Source organism: Pyrgilauda ruficollis, unplaced genomic scaffold, assembly GCF_017590135.1.
Source record: "Pyrgilauda ruficollis isolate IOZ18807 unplaced genomic scaffold, ASM1759013v1 scaffold86, whole genome shotgun sequence".
In the NCBI taxonomy this organism is placed as follows: domain Eukaryota; kingdom Metazoa; phylum Chordata; class Aves; order Passeriformes; family Passeridae; genus Pyrgilauda; species Pyrgilauda ruficollis.
The window spans coordinates 1127107-1147441 of NW_024530599.1; the positions used below are offsets into that span (position 1 = coordinate 1127107).

Here is a 20335-nt window from a genome sequence, read left to right on the forward strand (position 1 = left end):
TCCTGTTCTGAGCCCAGAAGACAAAATTTTTATTTCTCCATCATGGTTTTTGTTAAAATGCATAAGGAGCTCTTTCAAGCTGTATTGGGAGGAGATGTTGTGACATCTGGTGTACTGGGAGTTCTTGCCTCCATGCTGCTAAACAGTTTGGTATTTCTTTGTAGTTTCTTCTTGTTTTCAAGTTATGAATTACTGATATTTTGAAATAGAATTCTAAGGTTAATGGAAGGGAATTAAATGTCAAGAACTTGTTACAGGGGAAAGGAAGGGCATCTGTATTCCATGAAGGCAGAAATTGGCTGAAGTGGTTTAATTTATATATATATACACATCTTTGTACTTTAAATGTTAGTTGTTTGTCATAAAGGTAATTACAATATTCTGTAAAATTTCAGTATGATTCCATTAAATTTTGGTAGATGTTTCTGGTTTTCTTCCTCAAGTACTACCAATTAAAACTATTTTAATCAAGTCAAGCTGAAATAAATCCATTGGCATAGATACAAGTGTGATGTAGCTACAGTGAGTTTGGCCAGTAATTTTTATGCATCTACTTACCTTCAGTTCTCTAGCTAAAAAAAAAAAAAGTCTCTTGCTAGGCACAGTCTCTGCCTTTGTGGGTCAGAAATGGTACAGTAACATTTCATATACAGTATCCTGTTACTTTCAGAACTTTGTATTGAAAAAGAAACCAAATCTGTCACCTTGTAAGCATGTAAGGATACATTCAGGATCAGTACTGTAAGCAGTGATTACTCTCAAAAACAACCCCTCCTTCTCTGTGGGAGTTACCTGTTGCTTTTACATCAGACTCTATATAAAGGTAATTGAAAATGCTTTTCTCCACTCTAATTTAGTCATTTATAGTGAATATATAAATTGACTATAAATGACAGAGCTATATGCAGGAAGTGTCAAATGGTATTTTGAATTTCTAATTCTGAAGTTTCACTTTGTTTTTTACAAATGAGATCTCACAATAGAAAGTTCACAGTTTCAATAGCAGAAGTGTGCTCAGCTGTTAAAACGCAGCACCGCACGTGCTCACTGCAGTGACTTCTGTTACTGTTTTGAAGCACCGTGAACGCGAGAATAGGAGCGGCCTGCAGGTAAGGCTCGCGGTGCCCCGGGAGCACAGGCACCCCTTGTCGTCCTTCTCCCCCGAGGCCAGCAGCGTTCGGGGCGGCGGTGGCGGGCTGCCGCGGGTCTGTACCGCGGGTCTGTACCGCGGGGCGGTGCGGGGCTGGCTGCGGGCGCTGAGGGCTCTCCGGGCGCTGAGGGCTCCCCGGGCGCTCCGGCCTCGCCGCTGTTCCCGCCCACCCCGTGCGGGCCCTCCCTGTCCCGTGGGACCGCGCCTGCCCCTTTAAATACCCGTCCTGGCTCCGCCCCCTCCGGCTCGCCTCGGCCAATCAGCGGGCGGCGGCGGGAGGCGCGTGCGTCGGGCGTGCGGCGCGGCGAGGGCGCCCCCTGTGGCGCGGCGCTCAGCACGGGCGCGGAGCCTCGGTCGCGCAGCGCCGGGAGCCGCGGCCGCGGGGCTGCACCAGGCTGCACCGCCATGGTGGGCCGGGAGAAAGAGCTCAGGATCCGCTTCGCGCCGGGACGCTGCGAGCTCGTGGAGGTGAGGGCGGAGGGGCGGGCAGCCCGCCGCGGGGCGGCTGTGCAGCGCGGGGCCGGGCGGGCAGGCCCGGAGCGCTGACGCGTTCGCGGCGGGACCGGGCCCGGGGGGCCGCGGCCGCTGGGGCTGAGCCCCGAGGGGCCGCGGGTACCTGAGAACCGCGGCTGGGAGCGCCCCCGGGCTCCGGGAGTTGGGTCATTTTGTATCCGCACGGCCCCAACACCGGGAATAGCCACCGGGACGCTGTGCTCGGCAGCCCGGGGGTCGCGGCGCCGCTCTCGGCGGTCCCGAGGCACAGGGAGGGGCTCGGAGATAGAGACCGTGTGCGGAGGTTCCACAGAGGATTCCCCTGGGAGGCGCCTCCGTGCCCGCTGTCCCGGGCGGGGTCCGTGGTGCCCTCAGGTGTACGTGAGCTGCCGCAGCAATGAGGGCTGGCCGTGTGGGGAGGGGCAGAACAACTTCTGCCCGCACGAATGTGGGGTCACCTGTTGTTGCGAGCCTTCGGAAAGCCCCAGGCTTTGCCTCTTGCTTTCTGTGGCTGCAGGGCATGTCAGAGCTGAGAGAGCTCGGCCTCACGTTCCCTTCCCTGTAGTGACTTGGATCTCATCGGATTATGTTGCAGATGTTTTACACCGGTAGCTTCCGGGTTTTGGTGGCCATTCCTGAAAATCGATGGTTTTAGTTCAGCATGATTTTCTAAATAAAAATATAAAGCTTAAAAAGCTTTATTATAAACTTTAAAAGTACTTGTTTCTGGTTTTCAACTTGCAATGCATCATGTTTTGTTCTTTTTATAAAATATACTGTGAGTTTATATTTAGTAGTGTTTGTAAAGTGATCTGGTGTCTCATAAATGCTGTTTTTAACCTGATAATGTTGTGACTTGTTTATTTTTATGTGAATTAGACTTTTTTCTTGGTTCATATGGACATCAAATAACAATAAATAGGATGCAAAATTGCATGTTTTGGTAGTGTTAATAGACCATAGAAATGCTGCTGCAGCTGCGTGATGTCCTGTGAAGGAGCAAAGCAGCATACAGGGAAAGAGTTCATCTGTTCAGGTTTTTTATCACCAGAATGTTAAAACTTCTGGCAAGAAAAGGTTTAAACTGGTAATTAGTTGGTGTTGGATATATGGCAAACATCTATAATTTGTTTGCCCTTTCAGAAACAAAGGGCAAGACAAATGATAGGTACAAGTGACTGGAATCAATTAGTCTTGCAGATAACAGCAGTAGCATGCAAGCTGTGCTTGATGAAAGCTGTTTGTGTCCAGTTCAAGCTGTGTTGCTGATGTAACATCCTCTTCATGATATATAAAATAAACAAACTTAGATGAATCAGGTTCTAAAACATCAGGTTTTGCAAATCACACTTGGTTTTGGGTTGGTCACTTCCTACTTACTGAAGATACTCAGTGATGTTTTTGGAGAACCTTTTGACTTCGTTCTGCAGCAAGTGTTGGATATTTATTAGTGGGCACCTCTGGATGTTGAACTCTGATCATAGGTCCTGTGACACTGTGCAGACTTTGCTGACAGAAGTACTACAGAAGAAAATAGTAGTAGCATGTTCTTGCTCATGCTGTTCAGAGAAGCCTGAGTAGCCTTAAAAATGGTAAACCAGGTTGTGTTCTCGTAAAATTTAAGGAAAAAAGTAACTTTTTGAAATGTCACTTGCTGTAGTCTGTTATTTTCAGGCGGCTGTCCAGATGTAAATTATTAATTTTCATCTCGTACTAATGGGAATAAATCAGCCTTCATCTGGAGACTGAGAGTTGAGAAAAGGCATGCACTGTGCTGGCAACTTGGAACGATTGTTTTGGGTAGGCTGTTTCCATCGTGCCCCTCTGCATATACCCTTATGGAACAAAAGCTTTGTAACTTCACAGATGAAAGACAGTAATTTGGGAGTGATTGCTGTGGCTTCCTGTGCTGCAATCAAAAAGTAGCAGTCTGGTACAATGCTTAGAAATTACTGGGCTGTTAAGATTGCATAGCAGAAAGCATTCTATGATGTACAGAATTATAGTAATTTGTCACAAATTGTCCTTGTGTGTAAAGTGGTCAGGAAATCCAAGATTTGTGGGTTCTGCACACCAAAGTTTTTTTCTGCACAGGCATGGTAAAGATATGCTTTCATTTTTGTTTTTAGCAGGCAGGTTTTGGGTTTATTCGTGGCAGATACAGAAGGAAAACATTAAAGGAAAATAAAGATTGCAGAGACAGACATGGATCTTGTGTTTGCTGTCTTGAAAACCTGATGCTCTAGTGAGGGGTGGGATGAAGTTTGTGTGCTGATGTTCACAGCTGTCCCAAGTACCAAAATGTGCAGGAGCTGAAGTACAGCTTTAGTCTGTTGTAGAGATTGAGAGCTGAAATTGTCAAACTGCTTCCAGATGCATTTTGTAAAATTGACAAGAGATCCATTGTGTTGAGTAACAATTAATTACTCTTCTATTTGATAATAAAATTCAAGATTTTTAATTACTAAAATAAGTTACTTTGCTGCAGCTTTTAACAGGCACAGTCTATCCAGAATTATTTGTTGTAGGATTTGGACCCTGTATGGTAGATCTTCTGGGTCTATTTTCTAAAGAAGTTAGTTCCCTCCTTTCAGATTGCACAAAGTTATTAGCTTTTGAATGAAACTTAAAGTTCTGTCTTCACTAGTGGTTTGAATTGTTGTAGAAGTAAATGAGTTTCTCACAGAAGTTTTGTTTTCATTACCTTTGAATATGTGGTTAAATAGTTGACTGGCTACAGTATTGGTTCTTCCAGATGCTGGTGTTCAATGAGACACTTGACTCAGGAGAAGCCTTTTTAATACAGTAGCCTTTGACTGTAGTTTTGCATACTTTTAAAGAAAAAACAGTGAAAAATTACAGTGGAAACAAAACTTTTCCTGCTGTCATTTCCCTAGGAAGATGTTGACGTTCCCAGTAGGCGAGTTTTGATCACTGGTGCTACGGGACTTCTTGGCAGAGCTGTGTTTAAAGAATTCAATGAAAATCGTTGGAACACAGTTGGTTGTGGATACAGGAGAGCTCAGCCCAGATTTGAACATGTTAATCTTCTGGACTCTATTGCAGTTCATGATATCATCCATGATTTCCAGGTAAGTTTCTGGAGTATGAAGTGGATGGGAGGAGTACTTTGTGTGCAGTGCTCAGCTGATAGTGCTGCTGAGTTCTGGGGTGTGAATGGGCTGGTGCTTTGGCCCAGCCCAAGGTGTGTGCTCTGCCCCACCCAGAGCAAAGGTTTACTCTGTAGATAGAGACAGCTCTGGCCTTTGCTGTGCTCACCACGGGCAGGCTGCAGGCACAGCTGTACGTGCCAGCACACTGCAAAGGAAAAGATACTTCTGAGTTATTGACACAGTAATGTGTCAATATGCAGTTCTGGGGAAGTGGAGGAATATTTAAATACAACAGCAGTAACTGTGTAGTGTGCAGTGTTCACTGTTTTTTCAGTCTGAGTGCCAAGAGGAATATGTAAAACCTGAAATACATGATCCAGGATGCCATTCTATAAAATAATAAATATCATCTTAATAATCTGCAAAATCAAGTAAGCCATGTGTAAATAGCTTACCTAAAATTTTTAGTACCCTTGTGTGTGTGAAAGATCTATCTTATATATTTTACTATACAGAGTTAAAAAGAAAAAAATCCGCACAACTTCAGAGTTGCTGTAAGATTGAAGCTACTGAAGACCATAAATTCACAATCAATGACAAATGTTTTTCTTATCTTGAAACAGCATGGTTTTATTGTAAAGAGATACTAAGGAAAAGGTGTTCCTTGGAATGCCAGAATTAAAATTAACAATGCTCTTTTTATTACTTAGTTTTGCCTGAAGGTTGTCGTTGTTAGAATTAGGGTGCAACTGCCATCTCTTGACATGTTGGTTGTTTAAAATTAGTCTTTAATTTCCAGCCTCATGTTATAGTGCACTGTGCTGCTGAGAGAAGGCCAGATGTTGTAGAAGGTCAACCAGATGCTGCTTCTCAGCTCAATGTGGCTGCTTCAGCAAACTTAGCAAAGGAGGCAGGTAAGGAGACCATCTCATGGATTTGGTGTCTGGTTTAAATCCTGCATCTAGTTATACAGGGACATCAGTACAAATAGTGCAAATGTTAATGTCACTTCTGCCATCAGTGTGCTGTTGATCTGTTTTCCATAAGAGCAGTGTGCGCAACTCTGTGAAGGATCAGGGAACAGACAAAGCAGCAGGAATGAATGTGCATGGAAGATGAGATCCTTGGGAGATTTAAGGGTCTATTGGGATTTCAAAGAAGGCATGAATTAATATAAATTATCTATAAACATTTCCTTCCTAGCTGGAGTTGGAGCATTTCTGATCTACATTAGTACAGATTATGTATTTGATGGAACAAGCCCTCCATATAAAGAGACTGATGTGCCCAATCCCCTGAATTTATATGGTAAAACCAAACTGGAGGGTGAAAAGGCAGTTCTGGAAAACAATGAAGGTAAGACACACAACCATTTTTAATACAGGCTTTCTATTTTGACTCAGTTACATATTAGCTTAGTAGACTCTTAAGTCATCAGTGAAGTTGCAAAACCATGGAAACGAGTTTCAGAGAAGAATGTGATTAGGAGTTGGTCTCCTTGCTCATGAGCAATTCCTCTTGCTTATATCTTGACTAAAGCTTTTATTTCTTACCTGTTCCAATCTTCATTCATGTTATTCATCTCTCCCTTATGAACATTCGTAAGCCTGTGTCTATTCTGAATCTGGTGTTCCTAAGGAAAAATAAAATACTTCATTCAATATACAGCTGCAGTTATTTATAGGGATGCATTGCAGGTGTTGTCATTGTATGTTTACTTAAAGGGAAAACCAGACTTGTGATTCAGTAATAATACAGGTCAAATCAACGTGGAGTCTTGCTACTCTTTGGGTTTTGCTCTATTATGTATACCAACAGGCCACCCATTTTGGTTTTACTCACCTGCACACATCATATTCCTGCTTGTAACAAAAGGTTTAATAACTTATTTATTGTATTAAACAACCAGATCTTTAAAATTTGTTTGTCTTTTCTTAATGAAAATTTGGCACACAAAATATACAAACATAATTTTTAAATTTCTACTTAGGGGAAAATAGCATGTTCGCTTTAATTTAAGATTTATTTCTTGTATGAGAGAGAGATTTTGCTGCTTCTAGGTAGTGCACTGTCCGCATCCAGTTACAGATTATAAGGAAAGAAGCACTTGTATTTTATCAAAAAAATCTGAAGAAAGTAATCTCAGTACACATGCAGAAGAGGTTTCTGACACTCACACTGTGGTTCTGTGCTTCCCAGCTAGAGAGCCAAGCTATTGGTAAATTAGCATGATGGTCTTCCAGTAAGTAAATATATATGCGGTGTATGGTGGATTTGGCATTACTAGTAAGAAAGAAACTTTGTAAAAAAAAAAATACTTTGATAGGAAAAGTCTCATTTAAGTAAAAATAAATTTAAATGACAATTATTCACTCCACCTCCAGATTAAAGACCATCTCTGAATTTGACTGTGATGCTGTTTGCTCCCTCTTCTAGACTGGTAATGACGATCAGACTTTACCAAATCCAAGGATGTGTGGGTATCTTGCTAGACCCTTCCCCCAACTCAGCTCTGCACTTTGGTTTCGTAACCTTTTGGAGCAGGATCTGTCAGGCAGCAGTGGGTTGCAGCAGTGGTATTATTAGCAGGAGGAATGTTTAGGTGGTGCTGAGTAAAGGGTTTGAGAAGATGAGTTCTCTTGATTCATAGAAATACAAGTATTTTCCATGTACTGGTGTTCCAGCCATTGATTGCTGATACGGTATAGGTAGACTTCCACTGGTCAAATCTGTAGCTGTGTGAAGAACTGCCCTGTCTATTTCTGTTGTAAAATGTGAAAATCTCCAGTAAGTGGTTTTAACATTTTTTTTAAAAGATATTTTATTTTGGTTAGAAGGGAATACATGCTTCTAAATATTTATATATAGGAATAAAGTCTTTATTATAGAACTACCAAGTGTCAGGATGTCCTCGGAGCTGTTAGACATGAGACTGATCCTCTCCACATCCCAGAGAGCTGAGAATGAAAGGAAGGCAGTTGTCTTCTCAAAGAATGAATATTTTTAAAACAATTCAAAAATAGATGTTTCGATCAGTATTTAAAGACAATAGTGTATCTTCTGAGTGACCAAATAACTGCATCTAGAGCAGTAGGAAATCAGTGTCATGTTGGGTTTTCTGTTTGTTTTTCTTGTCTGAGTACTTATTTTGGTTTACTTCTCTGTGAGAATAATTTCTGTGTTAGCTTTTTCTGTTTGTCTCTCCAATATCTATAGCATTTTCCTCCAAGTATATTAAGAATGCCTATATTTTGATGACTTCAGCTTCTAATTTCAGTTCCAATTTTTTTGTTTTCTCTTTCAGCAAAACTGTTACTTTTATGTAATTTGTCATAGCCTTGGATTTCTTCTCAGAGGCTTTTTGAGTCTTCATGACAGACATAGACTAGTATGATGTATTCCATCATGAAATATGTTTCTCTTTGCATTTTGTTAATTTCTCAAATCACTGTCCTGGAATCTAACATTGTTTACTATTGTGTTCTGTGAACCTATTCCTTAATTGTCAAGTTTTTAATTTATTTCAAGGTTCATGATTTTTTTTTTCTGGTAAATAATATCCTCCTTTTTACAGGAGGCTTCTGCATGATGGGTCAAACATCTTTGTAATTTATGCCTGAACATGATGACCTGTGATTGGTGGGAATTTTTCTCCTTGCTCTTACCCAGAGAGGATGGGTAGTGCTGGAGTAATTGCACAGAGTAGTCAGATCTTTTAATTTTCTAATTTTTGTTCTAACCCAAACAGGCATCTTTATGCAATTAATGAAAGCTTGTTGACTTTCTGGAAATCAATGGCATAAATGAAAATAAATAACAATACAATAATTTCTATAATCTTAGTGTTTATAAACTGGTTTTGATAGAAATTATAATTATATTCTGTAAGCTAACATACAGCTTGCATTTTATTTGTGATTTGTAGATGCTTAATATGATCAGCATATTTCTTAACGCTTCCACTTTTCAGATTATGCTGCAACATTGGCACCCACCCATGATCTAAAATATTCTTTCTTTTAGAAACTGCAGTACTTAGGATTCCTGTCTTGTATGGAGAGGTGGAAAGACTGGAGGAAAGTGCTGTGACAGTTATGTTTGATAAAGTGCAGTTCAGTAATAAATCTGCCAACATGGACCACTGGCAACAGAGATTTCCTACCAATGTCAAGGATGTAGCAGCTGTTTGCAGACAACTAGCAGAGAAGAGAATGCTGGTAAGAATGGCAAGAAATGAGCCTCTGCAAGGTAAAAACAGCTTGAGTTGTCAGCTTTGCTTCTGAACAGCTGAGAACTGCACATCACCTGGATTATTTGCATTTCTGGAATGCTGGGAAGGAGGAAAGAACTGGTTGTAATACTACAGGATCTATGCACAACTGTGAGGGTATTGTGGTCTTTGAAGCAAAAGTGGTTGAAGGGATCAGATAGACCCTTCTGAAAACTGTCTCCTGGTATAGAGGAGAGAACTAGAAATGCCAACTTATTCTGATATACCTTTTACAAATTGCTAGTTTTAACTAAAAATTCTCAAAGGTGCTATTGTTTATTGTATTAACAACACTAAAGTGGCCAAACAATGCCCCTGGACTGAAATACTTCCTTGTATTTGTTCACCACAGCACCTTCAGATTACCATCTTTGCAAGGTAACAGAGCCAAACAACAAACAGCCATGTTTATGTTTTCACATGGTAACTTTGAAAACATGGACTGGACTTGTACAGGGTTTGCAGTTTAACATTCAGAACGTGTGTGATGCCTTTTGCTTTTGTTTTTGAGTAAGTGAACATCACAGAACAGCTGAGTTCCTCCTCCCCAGCTCTTCGACGTTTCTTGGTCAGTGGGCAGCTCCTTTCCTTCCTGTTCATTCTACTGGACACAAACTGACTGTGAAGCCAGGTCAGATAGAAGTAACACCAGTTTCCAGTCTCAGGTCCTCATTAGATGTTCTGTGAAAAGGTACAGATGTTTCTAGAACACCACTGAAGTGCTGTAAGATGTGCCTTTTGAGATAGGGTCTTGCTAGATGCTAATTCTGCACAGTTCTTGCACAGGAATTAGCCTGAGGGCCAGCTGATTGCTTCCTTTCATCTGTTTCCTCTTTCTTCTCTAGGACCCATCAATAAAAGGAACCTTTCACTGGTCTGGCAATGAACAGATGACTAAGTATGAGATGGCCTGTGCAATTGCAGATGCTTTCAACCTTCCCAGCAGCCACTTGAGACCAGTAAGTGATGTGTTGTAGGACCTGTAGGCAGACAGATGTGCCTGATCATTGCAAGTAGCAGGTCTCCCACTGGCTGTGCAAGTGAGCTTCCTCTTCAGGACAGGCTGTGCATGTCCAGCACAGCAGCTCTGTTGCTGAAGGGACTGGCTGGTATCAAGCTCAGGAAAAAAGCAGCTGCTTTGATCTGCTGAATTAGGAAAATGGTGCAGTCAGTCAGTCACCAGTTTCCCAGTCTGTAGTGTAATGGTATTTCTGCAGAAGTTCCCCTAAGTCACAAGCAAATCTGTACTTTTATGTTAGATTGATAGAACGTTAACTTGAAGATAGGGCTCTCTAAAAGCTGTGCAATGTCCAGATTTATCTCTGAGTACATGCACTAAAGAACTGCAAATTATTTTTGCTTTGCTTAAAACACTCATCCTGCAGTTTTATTGACACTTGAGACTACTCTTAAAGACATACTGGTAATGTGATGGGCATATGACATGTCAAGAAGATTTTACCTACGTACAAAATAAATTCTAAGGATTCAGAATTGGTGAACACTGGAACTGAAATGTGACTTGGAAGATGGAAGAAAAACAGTGCAGAACAATTAGTCTTAAGTGTTTTCTGCCCAACTCTATTTCTGTTCAAGACATGGTTGTCTTCATATTGATCAAGACATGGTTTTGTTTATATTCTGGAGCATTCCTTACCTTGTGATGATAATCACAGCGTGAAAATATGAATAAAATGTTGAAAACCACAAATAGTAGCAGTAAAAAGAGTGAGAAAAAATTGCCATAAGACAGGTCACAAGGCTTGATGGATTGAAATAAAGTTAACTATAAAACAAGCAAATAGCAAAAAAATCCAAACCATAGAAACCTCCAGAAAATAGAAGGGAGGAGGCAACCATACCTATCTAGAAAGCTGTGCTGTGAAGAAAACTTTCTAATGTACATGTGTAGAAGTATTTTTCTGTCACTTCTGTTTACTTATTGGTGTGGGGGATTTTTTGTCTTCTGTTTCTGTTTTTAGATTACTGATAGTCCAGTTGTGGGTGCTCTTCGTCCCAAGAACACTCAGCTGGACTGCTCCAAGTTGGAGATGCTGGGGATAGGTCAGAGAACGCCATTTCGAGCTGGGATCAGAGAATCACTTTGGCCTTTCCTTGTTGACAAGAGATGGAGACAGACAGTCTTCCATTAGTTTGTAACTTTTTTAGTAAAAGTATGGTATGTGGCACTTTTTTAAAAGAAAAATAGTTTTGTATGAGTGTTCTTAAATTGTGACATTTATGAGCTTTCATTTAATTGGGTAAACAAATGGTCTTGCACTAGTGAAACTTAGCCTAAAAAGAGTTCAGTGACTAAAACTGAGCCTATTTAATGTCATGGATTTTTTCCTTCCATTTATACCAGTCTAAACTTGATATCTGTTCTTGGTGGATTGAGGTTCTTAGTAATGAGTACTGTGTGATGCTAAGAATGACTCAGATCACTTGCTGACTTACTTTTGGCTGAAATATGTTGTTGATGCTTAAGGTCTGTGCCATTGTTGTATATACCATTTCTCTTCATTAAAAGACATGGTCAGTTACTTTATCACCAAAAATCTGAGGTTTTTGTTTTTAATTTCTGAAGATTGTGTTCTTAGGGAATTAAGCTGAAGTAGGAGTCCTTAAATGTTTGTTTTGCTTAAGCTCTGATCAAAATGTTTTTTAAAAAAGTGAAACTTTATTTTTGCAATTATCAAGTGTACTTTTTATGCTTGAAATATTTTCAGAATGTTCTGTAAATTGAATGCCTGCAGCTTTGTATTTGTACAGTAAGTTGTATGCATTTGTTTTCATGGTGACTTATAAAAGCTAGGGGAGGGTGGGGACAGTGGGCAGCCAATAGTTTTGACCTGGGGGTTTTTTGGGTGGGGGATTGGAGTTGAAGGAATTTTTTTTTTTCTTTTGTCTGGGTGGTTGTTTGCTTTTTATATGAAAGCACAAAATATCTTCATCCTTCCCTTCCCTTTTTGGGGACAGCATTTGCAACTTGTTAAATTAATGGAAGATGTTTGTTAGTCAGTACATGGGAGATGGAGAGGAAAAGTGTTCAATAATTTGTAGCACTGCAGCGGCTTTTGCACAGGTCAGGCCTGGCACTGCTGCAGCTTGTTGTGGAATAGCAGAGTGTGTGTGGAAAAGGTTTGCAGCATAATAAAACTGCAATAATCTAATATAAGACAGTCTTTAAAGCTGGACACAATAGCCAGATAATGTGGAGGAAGAGCATTGTAAAGCTTTGCTTCCTTTTGAAGTTGTAGAATCAACTATATGAATGTTCTCATATTGCTAGCAGATTATTAGTAAAGGTAATGAAAGGTCCAGTTAGATGGTCATTTATTTTTCTGAGGCTGAAATGAAGGGGAAGGGAAAGATATTCAGATTTAATTTTTTTTAAGTGTTTGGGGGAGACACACGCAAAAATAGACCAATTGAAGGTCTTGTGAGGGTGAGCTTCACATTCAGTCATTTCATTTCAACTGGCATATGCTAAGCAATCATAATCCCAATCTGTTTTAGTCTGAAGTTCTGATATACACACAGTAACCTATCTCCAAAATGACAATAAATATATATTGCCAGCATGAGAAATAGTTGTTGATTCTTTCTTTACCATCAGGATTTGTTTATCTGAATCAGAAGTGTTTAAAATTCTTCTTGAAATGTGTGCCCTTTCAGTGTTGGGATTTTTCCTTCTTTAATTCAGTAATTATTTTCAGACTTGGATTAGATTGGATCAGTTTCTCTGTCACTGTCTTGGAGATGTGATAAATGTACACACCGAAGATACAGAAGGTTTTGAAAGTATGAGCCCTGAAACATCTTCATCCAGGCCTCAGGGCTGGATCAAGAAGATGCTATGTCCCTTCCCCTTGCAGAGAGCACTTTGACCAGGAAGGAAAACAGGATGACTTCTCTCCCAAAGACAAAGGACCTAAGTGAGATGAGTTGGGCATTTTAGTGGGAGGACAAAATTGAAATATCTGTTTGGTTGTTTTTTTTCCACACTGAGCAAGTAAGTCCCACTGTCCAGTTGTTGCCTGTCAGAAGGGATCTGTGTCCTCAGCATCCCCCTTGGAGACTTCAGTCTTGAGGCATTTTGCTACTGGGCAGACACTTTGGATGACATTTCCCTCCTTCGGTTATAGAAATCTAAGACAGCACCAATAAATATTGCAGGAGGCAGTGGAACTAACATTTTCCAGGCACTTTAAAGATATATTGCTGTTGAAATAACTTGTCATACTTTTCCCTTTTTGTCTCTGGCTTTGTTTCTGGCTCTGTGACACTGGAGATGTTTGTGTTCATCCACAAGGGCCCAGGAATGGTTTCACCTTTTAGGGTGAAAATCATTGTGATTGCCTGAGATACAGTCTTGGTGTTGGGAGGAAAGAGTGGCCTCTTTTTACAGAAACAATGGCAATTTCTGCCTGGTTAGTGCTTGTGAAGTATGGCAATACACAGTCCTGCTCGAGTCCTCATTTGAGGGTTGTTGGAGGTTCATATTCATTTATTCATTGCTGTCTGTCAGCAGTGGGCATAAAGGAAGCAAAGTCACTGGTTGCCAAGTCTCATTTTCTGTTCAGGCTGGTGATGCTGTAGAAGCCCAGCAGAGCAGGAGCTGATATGCATCCCAAACACCAATAGCCAATGGCTGCAGAGCCAGCCAAGGACTGCTGGTGTCTGGTGAAGGGCCATACAGGGGTTGGGCAGCACATTCCTGGGACAAATGGCCTTTTTCTGGCTGCTGGACATCAGCACGACACATAGAGCACAAGCATGGGTGTGTGGTCCAGAATTGGGTGTATGTTTTTCAAAGAGACCCCAAAGCTCTCTGGCCCATTTCCAGAAAGGTTTAGAAGAAGAGACTGCAGGGTAACTAATTTGCATAGAAAGTGATAAATTCATCTCTAGGGCAGGGAAAACTTACCTAGAGAAAGGTATCCCCACCAGGCCCAGGACCTGGGGCACATCAGCTGGATCAGCACTGGAGCCAGGACTGGTGATCTTTTTTTCTCCCTTTCTTCCTCTCTGCCTCTCTTTAATCCATCTCTTCCTCCCTCTCTCTCTCTCGCTCTCGCTCTCGCTCTCTCTCTCTCTTTCCCTTCACCCTACTCCTTTATGCAAAACTCCCTGCCATGTGCTTATGCAGGGGATCAGGGCATAACTGATACAAATTTCCATGCCAAGTGTGTAATTCACTAATAAAAACTTGATAAGCTTTTGCAGACCCTCTGACTTTTGTCATCCTTTACAACCACGAGTGAGTCATTTGAGGAAATTTCTTGGTTGTTTTGGGAAGCACAAGTGTAAGAAGTGTTCGCTTTCAGTAGAAACTCTGTGGAAGTGCTAGTGACGTAATCCCCAAGGACTTTTGTGCAGAGCTAGACTTTGAAGCCCATTAGACTTATAAAGCAAATTGTTGCCAGTTTTATGGTTGTTTTGCCATTTTTTTTAAGTTTTTGTTTCTAAGGTTTAAACATTTGAATAAGGTTTAAACTGCCTCCTTGTATTCTAAATTCCCAGTTTGCTAAGGCTTTTGCCAACAAACTAAAAAAGAAAATGGTAAATGTGTTAATTGATATAGTTGGATTCTGGAGTGCTAGATTGTCTTAAATTCCAAAATTTAACATTTGCACTGTAAAAACTGAAAGAAAAAATTGTCATACCTCTACATGTCCGCTTTGCTTTAGTACTCTGGGATTTATAGTTTATGGGGTGAAAGCAAAACAGGAACATCAGATGATGCTTGAAATCTTTCTGGTTAGTAAGAGCCACATTTTTGGAAATTTACATTAAAATTCCTAGGAAAATCTCAGCTCAAACCAACCGTTTAGTGTCTCTCCTTCTCTGTTATACAGTAGATTTCAAATAAAATCAGGCTGGCGTAAGTTGGTGACATTTCTGATCACACAAAGAGAATTCTAAGTCACAAAACGTCATTTTGGCATTTTTTCCATCTGCTGTCTGAAAGAGGATCTGGCCAAGTGGCCAATGCACCTGTCAGTTGCACACTAAATTACTGCAGCTGAAGGAAGGCAGAAGCAAAGTGCACCAAGTGCTGCACCCCGGTCAAACAGAGGACATTCTGATCTCCACCTCCCTGGGCTGCAGTGCACTCAACAGTAAGACACTGATGTGCCACGTTACAGCTGGACCAGCAGCTTCCCTCCCATACCTGCCATGGCCTTTGAGAAAGATGTGTTTCAAAGGCTGTTGTGAATTACAGGGACTGCAACTGAATCTGTGAAGAAAAGCTTCATTAAAAAATAATTCCTCGGGATGAAGTTCTTCTGTGTGCTGAAGTTATAAGAAACAGCTGAAATAACTCAGTCAGCCTTGCCTCACATCACCCCTCTATAACATCACACACATATGTGAGCCTTTATCTCAGCACATTGAATTCAAGTTCTGCCACAGAGGCAAATATGGGTACAGGAATTAGGAGACTTGGCAGAAACCCATTTTTCAGTGATTGATATAAGGAGAAATAAGCCTGTTCAGGAGGACTCCCCTTCTGGCACCCCTTAGACTGCCCAATATGTGTCTGAAGGGACTGCACGTCTCTCCAGAAGGCTCAGGAATCACCTGCTTGTGGAGAGCAGGATGGCAGCAGGGGAACAACAACTGCTCCAAAGCACCTGGATGTACCTGCAGAGCTGTGACCTGTGCCTGTGGGGCACCTGGCAGAGCAGGTAACATAATCTCCAATGATATCAGTCATTTCTACCCTAATGTACATAAGGCTGTTTTACATTAACTCACTAATGACATTAAATTATTCAGGTTTTAACCATTCTGATCCAACATACTCTGTAATTAAATTGAAACTGGATGTTCTTTTAAGTGGTACATCTTTATTTAAGCTATTTGCTTCATGTGTTTACTTTACAACCAGTCACTCACAAAACTGCTTGTGTATCTAGCAATTACAGTATAACAGGAACTTAAATGAACTGTATAACATGATGAACATGTATAGCCTCTTACAATATCCACTGGTTTTCATGAGCTTTAGGACTTCAGAGATACATTGAATGGTAAGCTTAGTGCTGTCTTGAGGGTCCCTGAGTTGCAGCTTTGAGTTCTGGGAACTTGTGGCTTTGCAGTGTTGCTTGTTTACTTTATAACAACTTTATTCAGTTACTTGTGTAAGCTAGCATTTAATTAAAACCTTAGAGAAGTGAGACTTCTGTCTGAAATGGCTTCTTTATAACCTGAAAGAGGTCTCTTGAGTAGGATTGACTGTTCAGTGACACTGACTTCCAAAATAATGACTACTGTGTAATGTCATAGGGCATTTGCCAGCATGAAAAAATGTCATTAATAGGTATGGAAAAAGAAAAAATGTGAAGGCAGCAGGGATTAGGAATTACATTAAGAAAACTATTACAGAAAAGATTTCTCTCTGTGCTTAATGTTCCACTGATTTCAGTAGGGTTCCTTACCATGCTTACATTTAAGTACAGGATAAAACTTCTAAGCATCAGTGCTTGGGAGTACCTTGATGAGAGGTGAATAAGGATACAGATTATGGACTTCCATGTATTTTTAAGTTTTGATAGTACTCTGTTGGGGATTCTGTAATTCAAATTGATATCAAAGAGTGCAGCAGTTAAGTTCCAAATCTTTTCACTGCAGTTTGGAGCCGGTGATGGCAATGAGTGCAATTGCAGGGGATGGACCTGATGAGATCCCCAAAGCCGCTGCTCCTACCCCAGCCCAGTGACAACGCTGTACAAGTAACAATGTGTGCAAATAGGGCTTACACTGCATTTTATGGGGCTGTTGTATTGGTAGAAGGCAAAGGAGGGGCTAAGACCGTTTGTAGTTTTTTCTTTAAAGAAATCTGGGAAAGCTAATTGCTCACAGTGCCTAAAAGTCAAGCACAGACATTGAAGAAACACCGTATGGGAAAAAGTCCCCTCTAACCAACACTTGTGGCTGTTTGAGCAAAGGGAGCAGCCTGCATGGCCAGCAGTTGTGGGAACAGGCTCAGAGTCCTCCAGGATGGCCAACTTCCAGAAAACAGAAAAGACATTCCTGGCAGATATGTCCAGGAAAGCTTATTTGAAATTTTGAGGTTGATGTACTTTTAATGCCTGGTTGTACATAGAGACATTTTCTCACCTCCTGCTATGCTCTTCCTCCCTCTACCAGCACTCCAGCACACAAATCTTTTTTAATCATCAGCAGGAGTTTTAATTGCTTGGTGTTTCTGATCCCCTTTTATAGACATATGCTAGATTTGCCTAGTATGTTTGATACACAACTGGTTGTACTTGTTCCCACTATCTTGTGGGAAGTTTCCAAACAACTGAGTATTTAACAATTTCAAATAAAGGTTCTGTTCTTGCCTGTCTTGCCAGTTGATTCAACTGGTATATTTTTATTTTTAACTCAACAAGCAAAAGGTCTAACTTTCAGAATTACTGATCATCATCTAATAGTGAGTATCTTACTCACTAGGAGAGTCACTAGTCTGAGTCATTAGACTATAGGTAAATCAGAGAGTACTTCTGAAAGTCCTGAATGATGGATGAACAAAGTATGGAAAGAAGGAGTCAAGGTTAAGGAATCCATTAAAAAAGAAGCTTGGATTTGTATACCAGTCCTAGCCACTTAGTTCTGCTGACCCAGGAAATACAAAGAGGTAGCACAAATATCCTATATAAGTTCAATTAGTTCAACAACAGCTCTGAAGAACTCATCTCTAGGGCAAACACCTGAGACAAATCTTAGAAGGACAATGCCAACTGCACCATTTCTACTGTGAAGAAAATTGAGTCCTTCTCTTTAACAGCTGGAAGAAACAAATGGGATGAATCCATGGCCTGGGAGAGGTGATGGAATGCGTGCTCAGCAAGTCTGCAGCTGGCACCAAATTGTGAGGAGCAGTTGTTATGGTCAAGGGCAAGGCTGCCATTCAGACAGCTCTAAACAGGAGAACAGACACTGGCAATAGTCTAAGTGAATTCATTTGGCCCATTATTAATGAGAAAGGCTGGAGAAGATGAAAATTTTGGAAACTGGAGTAAATGAGATGTTAAAAGGTTTTATGATTATGCTGGAGCAGATGGTCAATTATATGTATTAAAAGCTGACAAGGCACAAGGTCAAGATGAATGATATATTTCTATATTCTAGCAGGGGTGGGAAGAGAAGCATTTTGAGCAGCAAATGCTTTGCAACAGTGTAGGTTCAAAAAAGGAGTGTAGGTCTAAAGAACTGAAGATTTACCAATATGCCCTTGTATATAAAGAGGCTTCATTTTGCCCAAATTCTGTTTGTGAATGAAGATGGCAGGAAGGGAAGAGTTTGTGAATCGGAGAAGGGTCCAGGTGAAAGCAGAACATATTCCTCTATGTGATATTCTGTATATTTTCTCAAAGCAGTTAATCTAAGTTGTAAATCATTGGTCTTACAATAGTTTTACTTTTTCTTGCAAGAAAGGGCAATACAGGAACACAGCCCAGTGGGTGACAGCAGCAGTATTTTTTATCCCTTTCAGGTGTGTGAATATCAAAGAGACAATATGAAAAGCTGCTTGGTTCTCACAGGTGAAGTAGCTTCTGATTTTCTCCCTGAGCACCTAGAGCACCAGACATCCTGGGGGACAATCTTTGATTAGCTAAAGGAAAAAGAAACAGACCAAGTCTGTGCAGGACTGTTTCAAGTCTTTAGTGGATAGTTAGCTCCAACAAAAATGCAATTGTGTACACTGATGACAGTTATACACAAAGGCAACAAATTCTGGAAGAAAAAAAAGCATAGAGACTCACTGAAAGTACAAGATAACCAGTACCCATAAACAAAAGTTCTCCATGTGGAAACAAATACATTAGTGCAAATGAAGATATGCTTAACTCAGTCACTAAAATGTTAAAATGTGTAATATTAGTCTTATCTTTTCATGCAAACAAAATGTACATACTGAAGAGCAAACCTCCATCTGGAACCACTCTGCAGCAGTAGTGCTTGTCTCAGCCTACAGCAGGCCTGCACACTCCCTAAGAGAACTGCTCACTTCAACCTGACTTCTAAAAGCACAAAAGGAGTGTTACATATCCAGTCCATGCAAACCGGATGCACAATTCTAGTCTGAACCTTTACTTGTGCTTTTGATATCCCCTCTCCTCATTATCTTCTGTGCAATTAAGGGGGGAGTTTTGCACAATGTCCTCTTCCCTCCTGCTGAGAACTGTTCTCCTTTGTTCATCAGGAGAAAAGTCCAGCTTCTTCAGCTTCCAGAAACCTGATTCATCCAGCTGTGACATGGGGGCACTGCTGTAGGTGGCTGCATACCCCACACATCTAGAGGATTCTCTTCTGAAGGATAATGCTAAACTAATGTAGAGGAAAAAAAGAGAAAGATTTGAAACAGCAAGTCCACACAAAAGGAAGGGAACTATGAAAACACTGGCTCTGAGCCTTTCCCAAGACACAGCAAAGGACTCTTATTTCCTCCTCTCTTTGGGGCAATACAGGTGGAGTTGAATGGAAGTTCTGCAAAATATCTTCGTATTCAGGCTTTCTTTTATTTCTATTTTAGTTACAGATGTCATGTTATGATTGGTCTCCTTGTTTGATTTTTGAAGAGGACTTCCAGTAGGAAGAGATAAAACACAGAAAGCTGAGAGTATGGAAATGAATGACTGCAAGGGGCAACACAGGAAACAGAACAAATACTGAACTGATGTGAAAAATGCAATCTCACATTCTTAACAGTGGAGTGAAAGGCTCAGAGACATGATTTAGATCCCCAGGGTACACTGCAGATACATGTCAGGGCCCTGAGGGAGCCACTGGCCCTGCAGCCCCTTTCCCTGGCCCTGGGGCTGGGCTTGCCTGCAGTGTGGGGTCAGCTCTAGGATGGGGTTCAGTGGGGAAGAGCTGTGGGAAAACTCCCTGGGCCTTTTCCCCAGTGCCTGTGGTCACTGGCCCTTCCCCTGTCAGCTGGGGACAGGCTGTGGCCAGAGGATGAGCAGCTCAGCCTCCCTGCCCTCTGGCTTCTCCCTGGCTGGGGGAGCAAGAAGGCCTAGAGGAAGGAAAAGGCCTCTAGGCTGCGTGAGATCACAGAAACAACTTAAAATATTTCCCTTCTTGAGTCTTAATGGTGGCTATTTTGACTTTTTCTTTCTAAAGTGTGTATTTTACTGATAATTTATTAAAGGACAAAGCACAGCATTAGGCACCAGTGAGCATCTAATAGAAGCAGAAGGAGCAGAAGAAGATTGAGAACACTGTGGGCTTGTAAATCTGATCTCAGCAGCAGAAAATGCATGGAGAGCAATTATGCACACAGAACAT

At 41.1% G+C, this 20335-nt stretch overlaps 1 protein-coding gene across 1 annotated transcript; it reads left to right on the forward strand.

The window, feature by feature from the left end:
• The first annotated feature begins 1461 nt into the window (after positions 1–1461).
• On the forward strand, positions 1462–12609 carry MAT2B (methionine adenosyltransferase 2B). Its single transcript, XM_041488019.1, has 7 exons — positions 1462–1618; positions 4540–4734; positions 5555–5669; positions 5959–6111; positions 8779–8972; positions 9871–9984; positions 11008–12609. The coding sequence occupies exons 1-7, from the start codon at positions 1556–1558 to the stop codon at positions 11176–11178; spliced, it is 1005 nt and encodes a 334-aa protein (XP_041343953.1). The 5' UTR covers positions 1462–1555; the 3' UTR covers positions 11179–12609.
• The last annotated feature ends 7726 nt before the right edge of the window (positions 12610–20335 follow it).

Bases quoted from the DNA above. Each gene is read 5' to 3' on its own strand.
- MAT2B (XM_041488019.1), top strand. From the start codon at position 1,556: ATGGTGGGCCGGGAGAAAGAGCTCAGGATCCGCTTCGCGCCGGGACGC. The intron at 6,112-8,778 runs GTAAGACACACA...TCTTTCTTTTAG, and splicing joins AGTTCTGGAAAACAATGAAG to AAACTGCAGTACTTAGGATT. The intron at 8,973-9,870 runs GTAAGAATGGCA...TTTCTTCTCTAG, and splicing joins TAGCAGAGAAGAGAATGCTG to GACCCATCAATAAAAGGAAC.